The 16,904-nt window shown below is 44.5% G+C and overlaps 1 protein-coding gene across 2 annotated transcripts in view; it reads left to right on the top strand.

Annotated features, from left to right (window-relative positions):
• The first annotated feature begins 5,553 nt into the window (after positions 1-5,553).
• Positions 5,554-16,904, top strand: part of LOC114793471 (protein kinase C beta type) — a 91,539-nt gene continuing 80,188 nt past the window's right edge. The window contains exons 1-2 of one of the 2 annotated variants that reach the window (XM_028985258.1): positions 5,554-5,967; positions 6,094-6,125. In XM_028985258.1, coding sequence (XP_028841091.1) covers positions 5,792-5,967; positions 6,094-6,125 — 208 coding nt within the window. In that variant the 5' untranslated portion in view covers positions 5,554-5,791. The remainder of the gene's footprint in view (positions 5,968-6,093; positions 6,126-16,904) is intronic. The other variant, XM_028985257.1, reaches the window with a different exon arrangement.

The following is a 16,904-nucleotide window of genomic DNA, read 5'->3' on the forward strand; positions in this document are numbered from 1 at the left end:
CATGCTCATCAAGATAAACTAGCAAGAATTGGCGACTGCGACCTCACATCCTGAGAAACACGTAATGCATGAAGAGAGCCACAAAAGAACGTCTGCTTTCTTGAAACAGGTTCTCGGTTGTAGCTGCTGGGGGTCAAAGGTCAAATGCATTGCTTGCAGGTCGACGGTTTAGTATCATTGTACATATATTTAGTATATAGGTTTTCTACTTTTACTTAGCATTTATTTAGCTGTTCTCTGTCCCTTGTTTGTAATGTTTTCCTTGCAAGACCACGCTCTGATGTGTCCACTAGCCATTTGCCTCGAGACCCATGGTAGACGGCACGGTATATGAACCCGGTGTGAGTGTGCGAATGTGTGTGTGTGTGGGGAGGGGGTGCTTAGTGAAGAGCGAGGAGAGAGGCGCGGACGGAGCGAATCTAACATCTGTATGAACAATGAGCTCAGCTAAAACAAAGACTCACCCGGCCTCAACTTCACCTTGACCTCCAATTACTTTTGGTCTCCTATAAGAAAAAACTAAAGGCTTCGGAGGAATGCAAATCACTCAATAAAGTAGCAAAAATACATTTTATTATTATACAAAACAAGACTGTGCAAAAATACTGAGACTAAACTGGCTGGCGGAGGCAATAAATCCGCGGCGCATGGAGCCTGCAAGCTAAGCTTTTGCAACATGCATTTGAGTCTCACTGGTACTTTCTCACCGGCTCACACATCACACACACCTCAGCTTACACTGTTCTGCTGCTAGACCTGCGGAGGGTTTTGCAGGTTAGGAAGAGTGCAAACAGCAATTCATCACGTCAAAGGGGTGCAGTTTTTCTCATGTATAGACCGATTTACGATCATATTTTAAAAAAAATTGCATAAATGGCCCCCGTATGATGACTCACTCAACCTTGCTATCTGAAAGTGAAGTGATTGTGATACACAGCACAGCACAGCACATGGTGACACAACGAAGTGTGTCCTCTGCTTTTAACCATCACTCTTGGTGAGCAGTGTGTGGGGACGGTACCTTCCTCAGTGGCACCTTGGCGGCTCGGGATTTGAACCGGCAACCTTTTGATTACGGGGTTGTTTCCTTAACCGCAAGGCCACCACTGCCCCATCTGGAAGGAGATCACTTTTTTTTTTCAGAATGTGTGCTTGTGTTTCACCACTAGCCCGTATTAAAACAAGGCACTTTTCTATGCAAGTGTGGACCCACAGCGCCCTCTTGTGGTTTAATGAAATGTGACTAGGACTATAGCGCCACCCTGCGGTTTGAGCACGAAGAAAAAATAATTTTTTTCTTGTCTTTTGTTTCCCAACTCTAACTGTTCGTGAAACTTCTTTATTAGAGTTTTCATTGTATTTAAATGAACAAGTAGTGCTATGTTTATTTTTTCACTTTCACTTTATTCATTGCTATTTTTAATTTTCGTTAAAATGCATATTCGTATTTCTGTGATAACCATATCAGCATCAGAAAGTTCTGTACAAGTGAAATCTTTATTTCCCAGTTCTGCAGAACCATCCATCCAGACTGCATCCACTCTGAAGTGATTGAGAAACACCAACATAGGGTTAGGGTGGTGTGAAAAGTTTCTGGCAGGTGGAAGTCCACAGCCAGGTCTGCGAAACATTGCGCTAAATGTAATGCTTTAATCTGGTAAATTAGATCTGTCATACGTACGATTACAAAGGAGCAGCATTGCAAGCCTGGAACTAATAAACGAATAAGAATAAACATGGTTCTCTGGTCCCCCTTACCACTGCCAACAATCCACAGGTGAAATGGAAAGTTAAGTGATTGTCATTGTGAAACACTGCAGCACAGCACACGGTGACACAACAAAATGTGTCCTCTGCTTTTAACCATTACCCTTGCTGAGCAGTGGGCAGCCATGACAGGCGCCCGGGGAGCAGCGTGTGGGGACGGTGCTTTGCTCAGTGGCACCTTAATATGTGACTCTACATTGACCTGAGGTGTGTGTGAGCAAATGATGTGTGCACGGTGCCCGGTGTCCTGGAATCCCTGCTGTGGATCAAGCAGTTAATGAAAGTCAGTGATGTGACACTGTCAGATAGTGTTGATGCTCCCTATTCCATCAAAATGCTGAATGGAAGCATTAAACATGGAGGGCTGCCATATGTAGGACACCATGCGCAGGGTTTGCGTTTCCCTGGTAGATTGCCAGCCTGTACTGGATGTGACGGTAGTTAATTGCCAAAAAAAGTTGTGGAGCCACTGATGAGGGCACATCAGACAGGATGCTTTCCAAAGGTTCGTGCTGATAAAATGCTTATCTCACCTGCTAGCCGGAATAGTGACCAATAGATCAACCACTTTTCTTATACAACTGGGAGTCTAAGATGGATTTTTAAGAATGAGCGACAGCAATGCCAAGACACGCCTAGGGCAGAAGTTCCTGCAAGGACATGGTCCTGAACACAATAATCTGAACACAATAAACCCCTGCAATTCCCCAAACCCTCATGTCACTGGGCTGCATCCTGCAACCATGACTGGTTTGGAGACCTTCATCAGACTCCAAACCAGTCTCCTCTTGGAGCCACTTCCTGCCCCAACCTTCTGCTTGGCATCTGTTTGTCCTCCTTGGAAATGTTGGTTCTTTATGCAACCATTTTAATAATTTAACATACAGCCTGATAAAATATGTTAATTAGTTTAGTTTTTTTTTCATAAAAAGCAAGGGACACAATAAAACAAACACACAATAGAGAAGATGCTATTGCTTGGGGTTATTGGGTGTTTCAGGTCTTTCTTCACCCTTAATTCTTTCCATTCCCAGGATGCCTTGCACAGGATCTGACCCCAAATCTCACTAAAACCCACATAATTTTACCGAAGGCAAGAAGTGGAGCTGGTTTTAAATGAGATCTGAATGGATGATTAAAATGCGATGGTCTGGTATATCTCTCTCTCTCTCTCTCTCTCTGTGTGTATGTGTCAGAGTGTGTGTACTTGGGGCGGGAACATACAAATCTCCTGAATCTCAAACAACCCAGAGGCTATATTATCCTCGGTATGGAAAAAAAAAATGGAGGCCTTTTGGGTTTGATTTTCTTACAAGCGTGTCGCCATAGCAACAGCAGCGAGACACTTTAACACCCCCCCAATTAGCCGCACAGCTGTCTGGAGCGCAGGAAAGACAGCGGTGAACGGTCCTGGTCCGTGGCTCATCGCCTCATGCGGCAAGCGACTGGCTGGAGCCATGTCACAATACAACGAGGGAAAAAAAAAAGGAGGAACGGAGGAGAGAGGTGGGCCTGTCACCCTTTCCAACACCTTTTCCGAGCCTGCGGCACAAGCCAGAAATCCTTACGTGCATTAACAGTGTAAACAGTAATAATGGCAGAGTCTTTATGAGTAGAGGTCACATCATTTTAATTTTAATTTTCGAACAGCCTCTAGCTCCACGCGGTTGCTACTGGAAACCGGTTTTCTTCCGACGTTTGAGTGGCGTGAGGTTTGGCGATGTTGTCAGCACCTGGCACCAGGGGGCAGGGTTTAATTATGAATTTAATGACACAATTATTCTCTTTATCAGAAAACACAACACAACTCATCATCTCACAATATCCCTGATCCTCAGAGGGTGGAGTCACACAACAGTCTAACCAATAAGACCAGTAAGATGTGTAACTAAGGACGGAGAAATCCTCGATGAGCTCTTCCTACTGCTAAAAATGGCGCCAATAAAGTCTTATCTGGGCCTGTTTTGACGTTGAGGACCGTTTGCTAACACCTCGACATACGTGACATGGCCGCGCAGGCTGGAGCGTGGCAGCGCTGCTCTCGGGGCCTGCTCGCATGCTTCCATCCTCGGGCAGGGTGTAGAGAGTACAGGAAGTGCATGGTGTGTGTGTGTGTGTGTTAAAGTGTGTGTGGGCATGTGGCAGATGAGAGCGTGCTGAGTTTCGGGGGCGTAGTGCAGGTACGCTGGTGTTCAGAGACCTGATGCTGGTGGGCAAAGCTGCCCACTATTTGCCCACTTCACGCACTCTCCGGTGCATCGCTCTCCACCGCTTCTCAACCTATGAATACATGCATAAAAAAATGAAACATCGCATGTAAAGTAAACTCGTGGACGTAAAAAACCAGCTTCCTGCTGCCAAAGCCACTCATGCAAACCTGGTTGCTTTTGCTCTTACAGATGGTGAAACAATGGCGGAGGGAAAGAATTAAAAAAAAAAAAAAAAGTGTTAAAAACAAGCTGACCGACCAGTCTGTGAGTGGCTGGAGCAGACGTGTGAAGTAGAGAAACGTGCGACGCCGCTTTTTGACGGGCCTAGATGCAGAAGGAAGCTCTGAGGTCGAGCGTCTAAACTTCGACGCTGGGGCCGAGGGTCTCCCAGCTGCACTATGAGGAACCGCGGCGCAGAACGTTCTGGAAACGTGCGAATGCGTTTTGCAAGAGCCACGCCTGTCCTGAGAAGGGCGTTGCGCGGAACTTTCTCGCCGCAGCAGACGCACGTTCCGTCTCGTGACGAAGCGAATCGCCTTTCCGGCCCGCGAGAAAGAGGGAGAACTCTGGCGTGGCTGCCAGGTAGCTGCGCGGTTCGCTTTTTTGGCTGTTCTTGCCTCCTACTTGTTTGTGCGTCACAGCGAAAGGAATGCAGTGTCTCTGCAGGCATGTTTATTTATGTAACAAAAAGCCAAAGAAAGGCCAGGTTGCTTCCACGGGCGCAACGAGAGCCCCGACTCCTCTTCTGCTCCGAATGACGAGCCAAGCGGGTGACAGAAATGCAGTTTTTCCCCCTCAATGAGCAGCCCTTAAATTTGTCTTCCAAAAGACGTTATTTGGCCTTTGTGTTCGACCTTCACTCTTCCCCACATAAACACGTCAATATCTGCACATGTTATTGTCCTCAGAAGCTTCCTTTCAGATTGAGGAAATGTTCTACACTTGAACTTTTTGCCTCGCATTTGATGAAGTTTTATAAAGCTGGTGGTCACAATCAAGGACCATCAGGGGGTCACCAACCCTCAACCATGGGCTTATTTGCTTGTTGAAAAACGTGGAAAGCGTCACGACAAGCTCTGACCCAGTGCTCTGCAGCGGCTCAAGTGGATTAGCAAAAAATGAAGATGAGCCCGACAGACAGGAGATTTTTTTACATTTTTTTTAGTGTAGGTGATAGGATCTCATCAGCTTAAGTTTTAGTAATTTATTTCTTACACCATGCACTACCGTCTCGTGCAATCTACAGTAAAGTCCAAAATACTGTACACACCTTCTCGATTGGGTTCAGGTCCGGTGACTGAGGAGGCCAGGTCTCCACTTTTTAAGTACATAACTCCACATGTGTTCATTCATAGTTTTGATGACTTCAGTGAGAATCTACCAACATAAATGGTCATGAAAATAAAGAAAACACATTGAATGAGAAGGTGTCCAAACGTTTGGCCTGTACTGTACATTATTATCTTTAAAAAGATAATAATGGGACTAATAAAGGGTCCCCACAGGGGACTTATCTCTCGGTGAGTGTGGAGGAGGAAGAGAAGGAGGAGAAGAGGCGGAGTTTAGTAGCGTCACATGTCCGGCTCGCGCGCTCCCGGTCGCCAGTGTAGCGCAGGCGGCGGACCGACGCGCGGCTCCGAGCTCCACTCCCGTCCTGCGCCACCGCTCGGCGTACAAACCGAACAGAACAACACACACACACACACACACACACACACACACGTGTACTTTTTCAACTTAAAAAAAAAAAAAAAAGCACTTCCGCGTTCTGCAAACAAAACCAAACGAAACAGACGAGCGCGACAGGAGCGACCATGGCGGACCCGGCGCAGTCGAACAGCGACGGAGAGGAGCGGAGCCCGCCGGCCCGCGGCTTCGCTCGGCAGGGCGCCCTGCGCCAGAAGAACGTCCACGAGGTGAAGGACCACAAGTTCATCGCGCGCTTCTTCAAGCAGCCCACCTTCTGCAGCCACTGCACCGACTTCATCTGGTGAGTAGCGGGGCGGCGTGGGCAAATACACGCAGGTGCAACAAGTCCCACCAATTCTGCCTTCTGCCTCCCTCTTCTCTTCTCTTCTCTTCTCTTCTCTTCTCTTCTCTTCTCTTCTCTTTTTAGGGGATTCGGAAAGCAGGGTTTCCAGTGTCAAGGTAAGGCACAGACAAGTAAACACTCCAGCATCCTCTTTATTAGTATTATTCGTATTATTATTATTATTATTATTATTATTACATGTATAATTGTTTTTCTGACTTTGAAGCGCGAGTTAAGTTTTGGGGAAAGTCCGCGGTCCCTGTTTTTGTGGACGAGCGAGATAAGGATGTCCTCCTGTTCCATGCACCCAGACCCAGAAACAATGTTATCCGTTTTCTCCAGTGATTTTTCCTCCCCCCCCCCCCCTCCGTCACGCGGGGCCCCCAGGGGCCGGACCCCAATCGGGGTCTCGCACCTTTTTATCGTTTCGAGGAGGTTTTGTGGCAGCCAGGCCCAAGTGTTCGACGGCCTCCCGTTTTCTCGCTGCACCACTTCCTATTTTGATGAGACGCACGGTAATGAAAAGAAAAGTGGAAAAAAATGGAGGGGAGGGGCCGCTGCCACACTCGCATGTGCGGGTCTGAGCGCTTGAAACCGGTGCGTCCCCAGAACCCGCCGGAACCGGCAGTGAATTGAGCTGCGGAGACTGGCCGTCATTAGATCGGAGGAGGAAGGGAATTTGTACCGTGGCGGTCCTGTTGGAGTCCCTGGGTCGCATCGATTCGGGAGGGCCCCCCGGGCCCCGCGTCTCTCGGGGAGAGAGGGAATTCCTGTGCGTGCAAGGTCACGTCCAGACTTGTCACGAAACGGGGGGAAATGTGCATGCGAGGCGGCTGTTCGTTCGCCGCGTGTTTTTATCGCGGTAAATCTGCAGGAAGGAAAAAAAGCTGGAAATTTATTCTAAGTTACAAGGCAGAATATGGAACGTTTCAGTCATGTGATGTTGTTTATTGATGTATATTCATATTTGAAGGTCTTCCGGACCCGGTCACAGCGCCCGACCCGACCCCGACGGCTGGGAGCAGGGGATCGGTGCGTGGATTAAGCAGACGGGTACTTAGTGGTCGTGTTGGGATCAGGTGACGGCGGCGTCCTCCTCTCCACCGCCACCCGAGGTCTCCAGGTCTCCCGCTGAGACGATGGGAAGACCGGGGGACGGAGGAGACGTGGGGACAGGAGCGAGACAGGAGGAGGTGGCGGTGCCACCAGCAGATAGGAAACGGGTGACGCGGCCGTGATGAATCGGCGCGGCGCCCTGAACACGGGGGTGGCCGGGCGCTCCGCAGGGCCGCCGGCGGGGGCCGATTCGTAACTCCGTCTCCCGGGGCGAGCGGCAGACGCGCCGTATTTCAACACATGGAACCGAGGGGCAGGAGAGGCGTCGTTCGTTCTGCCGTAATTGCCGCTTTGTTTAGGGGAGCGGGAAGAAAGGAGGAACGAGAAGGACGCACTACCATAACAAGCCAGCCGCCCGGGACGCCCTCTTCTGCCTCCTCACGCGTAATTGCGAAATTACGAGTTTGGTGAAGAAGCGGCAGCTCTGCATCTGTGCTGGGCAGCGAGGGAGGGAGGACGTACAGCATGGATCACGTCCGTGTGGTGGGTGGTGGAGTAAGATCGGGGATTTTGCTGAAGGATTCAGGAGGGAGAATGTGGATTGTGGCTCTAGTAGATTTGGAAACATTTATTTTTCCCAAAGGATCAAATCACATAAATAAAAAAAAACAAACAAACAAACAGCATTTCGAACATTTAGTTTTGGCCTGCTGTCAGCATTGGGGGTACGTTTCGTGAAATGAACTTAAAAAGATTCCCTTCGTCTCGTCGCGTCTCTCGGTTCTCGGTCTGTGCGGTAGGAGAACGGTGAACGTGAAGGTGTTGGGTCCCTTTGAACGCTCTATAAATAGCAGAACGTTCTGCAGAGAATCGGCAGAATGTGATGGGGAGGGGAGGGAGCATGTGTAGGTGTCGGGGGCAAGCAACAGCGCTGAAAAATAAATAAATTACACGCGCATGTACGCGTGTGATTCGCACACACCGTTTTATTTCTTTTTAAGGCCCCCTTCCAGCTCCCCGAGCTCGATCAGATCTATTAGTCAGATTACAGCTACAGAGAGAAAATGGAGGAAACGCGATTCATTTCTTCCCCATTTTGAATCAACCGCCCCCCTCTCTCTCTCTCTCTCTCTCTCTGTATATCCGGCCTGTGACCTTGCAGAGTAAACGGGCCCAGATTCTTGGTTCTTAGCCGGGCAGGCGGTGTGAAGATTAGTCCAAGTCTCGCTTCCCCGGGAGGATCCGCAGCTACGCGGGCGCTCGCGGGGCTGTGGAGGCGAACTCATTAATGTACAACAGGATATGATTAATAAGATTGGACTGGAGGGGGGGGGGGGGCTGCTTGCGCAATTAATCGGCACCTGCTGCTGATTGATGTTGGCGCTCCAACGTCAGATTTTCATTATGAAGAGGTGGGTGGGTCGGTGTCCTCCTCTGCACTTTCATCACAATGGTGGTTCTAGGTGGTTCTAGGCTTAAGGATTAATAACTATTTAGCTACTCTGTTGATTGTGGTTGGTGAGATGTGTGTGTGTGTTTTTTTTTTTTTTTTCTTTCTCCTCTTTTTCCCCAACTAATGTCTTATGTGACAACTGCACTTTTTAACTAATTAAATGATGGATTTGTGGCTTTTGGAATGCAACCATTGGACCCATGAAGACATGCTCCTGTGTCTAGCCAGTGTTTTTTGATCAGATTTTATACATTTAGGATTTTCATGTAAAAATCAGCTAATACAAATAATTTTAGGGCAAGTGTTTTATGTATGTATTCTTAAATGGCGATTTCAATAGCAATTGTTATAGAACACAAACATTTGTATAATAATTAATTCCCATTTATTTGTACTAGTGCTCTGAGCATTAATGCATAAATGCATGCAATTAATTTAGAAACCTTAATGCGTTGTAATTGCATTAATGCAAATGATCACATATGCTGATCGCTTCTTTCCATTCTTCTTGCAAGGATATTTAGGTATATGTTTTACATTTGTGAGCACTATTTTTAACTGGCACTAAGTGTGGGGCTTGTGTAAGGTTGTGGGCGTCCACTTTTACTACTTCTAGTTCGTTTCGATATTTTTACACTCCATAAGAACTGGAGCCACATTTCCTCACCTCGCTGTATGCATGTCTATAGCCTGTCTATAAAGTTTACCATGACTTCACTTGATATGTCAGGCATGTGTCCTATTACCTGTGTGTTGTGCATTCCTTTGTCCCAAGATCTCAAATGTGTTCTAAAAATACAAGCTAATTCTGCGGTTTTAAACTTCTATTATTGTGGTTTGGCACATGAAATTGGCATCAATTTGAAAAAGAGTATAATATGAATAAATAAAAGTCTAGTGGCGGTGCATTTAAGAGGTTTATTTTTAAGAACCTACATGGAGTCCATCCCAGAGGCGTCAGGGCTTTTTCCCTTGTGGGATGTCCAACGGGCCACTGCAGAGTGGCCCATTATTCGATGAGGTCCACCAATTATCCTTCAACCATCTGCGTTAATTCTGTACAGTTTGCAAACTTTTCTTGCTGTGGAATGCCAGGTGGCTGCAGAGCGGCTGGGCTTCCTTGTCCACTTCAAGCTGTTCTTGCTGTTTATGCAGAAACACTTTTTTTTTTTTTTTTTTTTTTTTTTTTTTTTTTTCCCCTCCCCATCTCAAATTGAACTGGTGCCATTGTCAACCGCTTCTTTACTTTCTGAGTTTTCAATGCAAAATGACTCTTTATTTCCTGTCTCATTTGACGCCTCTTCACCTCTCTGTTAAAGGGCCTTTGGATAAATGCAGGACCCTGACCTTAAGACTTGTGCACATTGGGGACGTGTTTGATGTGTGCGCTAGCATCTGTTTGATGTGGGTGCCGGCTGGCCGACAGGGCTGCTGGTGGATTAAACAGACTGAGGGACGCGTTGGGGCTGGGGAAGGATGCAGAACCCAGCTGGTGAAGTTTGGCTTTGGTCACAGAGTGGCACAGTTTCTCTGCAAGGTTGTGAGGAAGCTCCAAACTGCATGGCAGTGTTTGCGTGTGCATTAATGTTGACAGCAGTAGCACTAAATAAGGTGAATGAATTATTTTGATCCAATGGTTTTGTGTTCCAAAATGCACAAGTCCACTATTCAGTTAGTTAAAAACTGCCGTGTACATCTGCAGACTTCACCAACCACAATCTCACGATCCGCAAGATTTAGGGCAATAGTGATGCTGGTGATTAAAAGAAGGAACGTTCTGCTGTGACGTTCCTACACTTAAATCTGCTAAACTAGAAAGGATTTGTAAATTATAGGTACGCCTCCTGGTAAAATATCCAGATTTACATTTACAGCATTTATCAGATGCCCTTATCCAGAGTGACTTACAATCAGTAGTTACAGGGACAGTCCCCCCTGGAGCAACTTAGGGTTAAGTGTCTTGCTCAGGGACACAATGATAGTAAGTGGGATTTGAACCTGGGTCTTCTGGTTCATAGGCGTGTGTGTTACCCACTAGGCTACTACCACCCTAGTCAGCCCCCATATCTTTGCAGGTCCTGCGACCAAACGTTCAGGCGACCAGATCAAAATTGCTCCCTGAACAACGGTCTACTTCACCGTTATATTGTATGTTAAGTGTTCCGGAGAGTGTGCATCGGTTGTGTGCAATCATAACTACATTTTAGGGACGTGAGAATCCAGAGAAGGGTTCCTGGAACCAGTCACCCTCTGAGTGATGAGGGATGTATTACTAGATAATGTATTCTGATTATCTTGATTATTTTTATTTGTATTAACATATAAATAACACACACATTATATAAAGGTTTTGAACTTCAGACGCTATTTACTGCAGCTTTTCAGACTGTTGTAAAAATAAAAGTAATCTCTGTACACATCTATATGTAGCACAGCTCATCTGTTGCTGCAAAAATCCTTAACTTAAACGCAACGAACACAACAAGAAAAAAAGCATTTAGCACATCATAAATCAGTTCAATCTGAAGTGCAAAGAAGTGAGCATGTTCCTGTAGTAATCCACAGAGACTCCACTTCATAAAACCAGGTGATATATTTCCCGATCTGCAAAAAAATGCTTTATGGGAGTTACGTTTTTGGCCCTGGACAAACAGGGTGCATTTGAAATTCCTTTTTATGACACGGCCATAGAAGTAAACAAACCGCATTTTTTTGTAGATAAAAATGGGAAGTTCAATCAGCAGCCTAAAACAATACATGCTAAATAAAGTTTTTTAGGGGATTGTGCTAGTGTGTTTTTCTTTTTTTTTTTTTCCTGGCAGCTTGAACGCCACCATTCATGATGTTTTATTGTATAAATGCGTATTTTATAAAACATGCCTCTTAAATGTCTCCTGTTAAATGTCTCCTTTTTTTTTTTTTATATCAGTCTTAGTGCCCCAGGAAATGCTGTTTCGGTATGTGTAGCTTTAGATGCCAATGAGGCACTTCCTGTTTGGCGCAAACATGAAGTTGTGTTACTGTTTTTCCAGAAATATTAATTATATCCCACTGCTTCTCAGTGAGACTCACATGACTGAACTAAAAAAAAAAAAAAAACACACATTTTGCTCATTTTTGCATCATTTGTACGTCTGTGATGTTACTTTTTCAGGGGAGGGGCAGGACATTTGCTGGGCTGAGAAAGCGGGTGTAACCTTTCCTCTTATGACTACATAAGGGGACAAATTCCAGATCCGATCGTCTGAGCTGCCATTCTCTGAACGGTGAAGCATAATGGCCAAAGCACTCTTTAGTGACATTGTCATAATAGGGGACCTTTTAAGGGGTGAATTGTAGCAGCTTTAGCACTCTACAACAGCCAACCCCCCTCCCCGTTGCCAACGTAGAATCTGTTACCCCCCTTTTGACCGCAACAAGCTCTGCAGTTGGGTGACCTGTGGTCCTGGAATTCTTCTTTATAATATTTTGGGTCTCCAAAATATTCCCATACAGGAGTTGTCCTGTTGTTGATTCTCTCGTTGTCCTTCTGCCATGGTTATAGATGTCTTCGAAATGTGAGGTTTGTTTTCCATCCTCCCTGGTAATTACTGATTCTTCACCTCTCGCAGGTAGAGGAACGCTGGGAAATCAGCAGTCTCGGGACCTTCAGGGCCATGAGTTGAAGAACATTGGTTAAGAGCATTATCAGCCACGTTGCCTTTGCCCATTTAACCTTTTTGGAAATTAACTTCAAGATAATATGCTGCTTAATTGCCTTCTTTGTGACAATCACCCAATTCAGTGTTCAGAGGTAATTCCTTTATTGACTAGTTTTGCCTGGAGCTTTATCATGCAAATTCTTAGATAAACGAGTGCAATCAATGCTTTGAAATACGATTGAATTGTGGAAAACATGTTGTCTATTGGAGGACTTTCAGAGAAAAGGCCAGAATATAAAATTATTATTATTTTTTTTTTTATAAATTAACAGCGATGTGGTGTTGAAGGCCATATTTTTTGGTTTCTACGTGACTGGCTTTGTCATACAGATCTGTGTGGGAATTATGAAGTGCATCTCACACCCGCACCCACCGGCTCTGTGCACTATTTGTATTACGAAATGCGATTGTGTTTTCACTGGGTAGAGGTAATCAGTTGTTGTACATGGCTCAGGATTCACCACAGTTGTCTGGCATGACTTCAGTGGTGTTATCTTCATGGCTGAACTAGGCTCACCTTGGGATTCATGTTCCTGATTGCTGAGCTGCGTGGTCCCTGCATCAGGGATTTGGTGGGGGGAGGAACTATGTTAATTGTTTTGAGGCTGGCATGTGGGCTTTGAAAATATTGTTCTTGTCCCATTTGCCACTTTGTCAGTGGAACACACAAGCTCATGATCTGGTTGCGTAAGGGATGGGTGGAGCTGTCAGATAGGTTTGGTTGGAGCAACTCAGTATCCTATATTGATTTATGAGGGGGAAATACTGACCAGCACAAGTAGGCTTAAAAAAAAATATATATATACTTTTTTTTCCTGCTAAGTAATTACATGCTTTACTTTGTTTTGTTTTTACCCTGGGTGCATTACGCAATGATGGACCGCCCCTCACAGGGTTTTTTTCTTCTCTATGTGTTGACACCAAAACAGCCTGAAAAGATTGTTTGTTATCCCCAAGGATGAACCCTTTTGGATGAGTTTGGGGCCCTAGATACATATTAACCTATTAACTGTAGCTATAAGAGGAGGGTCCCTAAAAAAATATGTAGCAACAGAAAACAACATGGAAAATAAATAAGTATTAGTATCATTATAAAAATGAACATACGGTTTAGCAATCTGTTTTTTCACCAATTTGAGTTCCATATTATTAAAAAATCTAATTCTATAGGCTGTATAGATGTGTGAAACAGATGTGTTGCACTGCAGTGACTAGGCCGCGGTTTTAAATGTTTACTTGTTGCCTGCCTGCCTGCGTGCTAATTTGGTACATGGATTGCTATTATTCAGCTGGTTAAGATCAGGTGCATGCTCTGCTCTGAGGCTGTATTAAGTTAACCTGTGTGTGTGTGTGTGTGTGTGTGTGTGTGTGTCTGAAACGCAACACTGCGGTTGTGTGATGTCACTGAATGCAAGGCCTTTTAAACTGGGCACTGGGGTGTCCTGACATAGTGCACTTTTCGATCCGGGTGGAGGCTAGGGACAAATGCTGGGTCTCTGTGCTCTTTACAGTTATAGAAAAGAGCTAATCGAAAAGGGGGGAAAGTTTCTGTCTGTGCAGGTGAGGGTTTTTTATTTATTTTTTATCTAATTTTGGCTGCCTGCTGATTCCATCCAAAGGACTTTTTCACATTTGAGAACAGACCAGTTGAGTTAAAAGGCTCCCCAGGCTATTTAGTCACACTTTTAATTGAAACGGCAGTATTTCAGGCCATAGCCGCTTTCCTGAATTGTGGCTACCTGGGAGACTGTCTGGAGCTGCTGGGCCACAATGCACTCTGAAAGAGCAGAAAGACTAGTGCTAGCTCAAAGGGCAGGGACCTTTTCATCTGGCACTGGGAATGGTCACAGTGTGTAGCCGCCGTAATTTGGGCTACAGTTTCAGCGGGTTGTCTGTTCCTGCCCTGCACTGCTTTTAATGAGAAAAGAGATGTGTTGTGAAATGTGTTAAAGGAACAATGTTTCCTTTTAAAGGGACGTTGAAACTTAAACTCTTTTAACCCTACTTACTACATAATGGTAGTAAGTGGACTCTAAACCTGAGATTTTGTGGTCTTCTGGTTCATAGTTGAGTGTGTTACCCACTAGGCTACTACCAAACTGTACATGTCTTCTGTAGACTAATCATTGTATTTGACAATTGTGTATTATTGCTTACCCTTTAAAAGGGGTCGTCAGTGATGAAATGATATACATGGTAAGTCTCATGTGACCCACATGCACATAAAAATGGGATTGAACCTGAATTTAAACCTTCTATACTTTATCAGGCATACCATAAATCCTTCACATTATACAAATTATAATGTCATTCACAATCTATAAATTGCTTTGCAGTTTGTCCAAGACCTATAAACAATTGAAAATATATACATATGGTGGTGAAGAGGTGGGTGTGTCACCAATCCTGCAGAGGTCCCCCTTTTGACTGCTGTGGACAGGTGATCGATGCTGGCCTCTATGGGATATGGGTGCTGTTGTATCAAATCAATGCTAATGCTGGCTGTTCCCCCTAGCCATGGAGCTAATTGTGTTGAGTGCTTGACCATATTTTTATGAAAGCCGCCCATTGACAGTCTCCTGCAGATGGCTGGTGTTGTTGGTTGTATTGTTGCAGGGATTTAACAAAGTTAAAAAAAGCAGTCATCTTTTGATATTTAGGTTTGATTTACTAATGAATGAATAACAGTTAAGACATAATTTTGCAATTGGTCTCATTAGGATTGTATTGATCCTGGTTTCAATACAAATTCTGCTCATCAGTACCGATACTTTTCACTGCTCTTGTTGGTGCTACTCTCCAAAGCTCATGAGGTTGCTGCTTCTAGTCCGTTAACTAGCATAACTACCATTTTTGTATATCTTGCACCTTTTCTCACTACATTTACTAAAGTCTGCTCTGAGATCATGTAAACAAAGCTAGCCAAGTCACATGTGACTGCTGCACACTGACAGTATCTTCATTAAGAGTTAAGGCAACTGTTAAGAATTTGACTATTGTACATTCAGAAATACCATTAGAAAGACCATCAGGATTTTATCCCTAATGTCCAGTTCAGTAATGATCTATTTATAATGCTTCTCTATACCTATCCCTCAACAGAATGTGGATTTAGGTCTATTTCACTCCTTAGTACGTTTGCTTTGGTCTGAATCAGTCGGTGAGTTTGCAACGTTGCATCATTGTCTTCTTTGTTTGGTTTGCTTTCACACAGGGAAAAATAAACCAAAATGCGTCACTTCAAATCAGGCGAGAACCTTCTCTCACCTGATTGGTCATATATATTCTTGCAGTAACAACATTCAAATACAGGAAGCAGACGACATTTCCCTATAATTCACCGTGATACCTTTTTTTAATTTTTTTATTTTTTTTATTTGTTTCACATTCACCAGACGGACAGCATCAGAGTTTGCGATTTGATTTGAATCAAGAATCTTTTTGTGAGTCTTGGTGTGGTGGTTTTGATGCGCGCCTAAGTGCGATTACTGTGTTCACACCAGTAACCTTATACCGAACTTGGCATAAAGTTGTACCACAGGAGGCTACATATTCCTCCAATATGAGGGGATGACTTAATGCTGCCCCACGGGCCTCTTATTAGTTGGTTAGAAGCAATTTTGTGAACAAAATTGTCTTGTTCACTGTCAACCATGTACATCATTGTCGTCATTTGTACATCTTTTTTTTTTTTAATCAAGTTAGTTTTCTTTTTTTAAATCAAATGCTATTAGATTTAAATGCAATTAAACCTATATGGGGGCGTGTTTATTGTACAGTCCCTCAATTAGGAGTACTTTTACATTTCCTGCAGTATCAAACAAGCAAACTCATTGTAATTGACCTTCTGGGCCTGAAATGATCTCTGGATCTGGATCGTGAAGGCTTTAGCCATACAGCTGATGTTTTACTAAGGGTTCCCTGCATATGACTGAAGACTGACAATGCTGCGCAGCATTTGCAGTCTTCAGTTTCTTGTTAATTCACCCAATGCATCTTCATTTCTCAGTGCTCAGCATTGATTGTCAGGGCTAATCTGTCGAAGTTGTCGGTTTTTCTGCAGGACGACTTGGATAATTGTGTTGCAGAGCACTTGAAATGACTTAACCCATGAGGCTTCTGCCTACTGATGTTGCTAGGCAACAGGAAGTGGAGCCCAGGATGTGTTGTGGCAGTGAGAATGGCTGTCTCAGGCCTGGATCGCTCCTCAACTCCTCAGGCGGCCCCTCTGCCCCAAATATTAAATCAGGAGCCGATTATTTTCAGCAGCTCTGGGCTAGAGCATTTGGGTTATATCAACCAGCATGCATCAATCTGACCTCGCAGTGGGGCTTTCGTGTGTGACAGCAAAGCTAAACGTAATTTCCATACGTTTGGTAGTGAGGATTTCTTGATCCATTCCCCAAAATCTGACAAGTACATGCATGACTAGTATTGTGAGTATGCAAGGTAAGCAAAAGATATTTCCAAAGTAAAATTAGTTTTCAGTAATTATGATTCAGATTACAATTGACAAACGTGCATGGTGTCACTATCACTATCAAATCACTATCTTACCAAGCCACTGTTCATCCTGCTGTCAAGAAAAATATATTTTTTTTTCCAATTCACAATTAACACTGGAACACATGCACATCATAAAACAATATTCAGATTAGTAAGTAGTTAAGACAAATAATACATTT

Source organism: Denticeps clupeoides, chromosome 7 (assembly GCF_900700375.1).
Source record: "Denticeps clupeoides chromosome 7, fDenClu1.1, whole genome shotgun sequence".
Classification (NCBI taxonomy): Eukaryota; Metazoa; Chordata; class Actinopteri; order Clupeiformes; family Denticipitidae; genus Denticeps; species Denticeps clupeoides.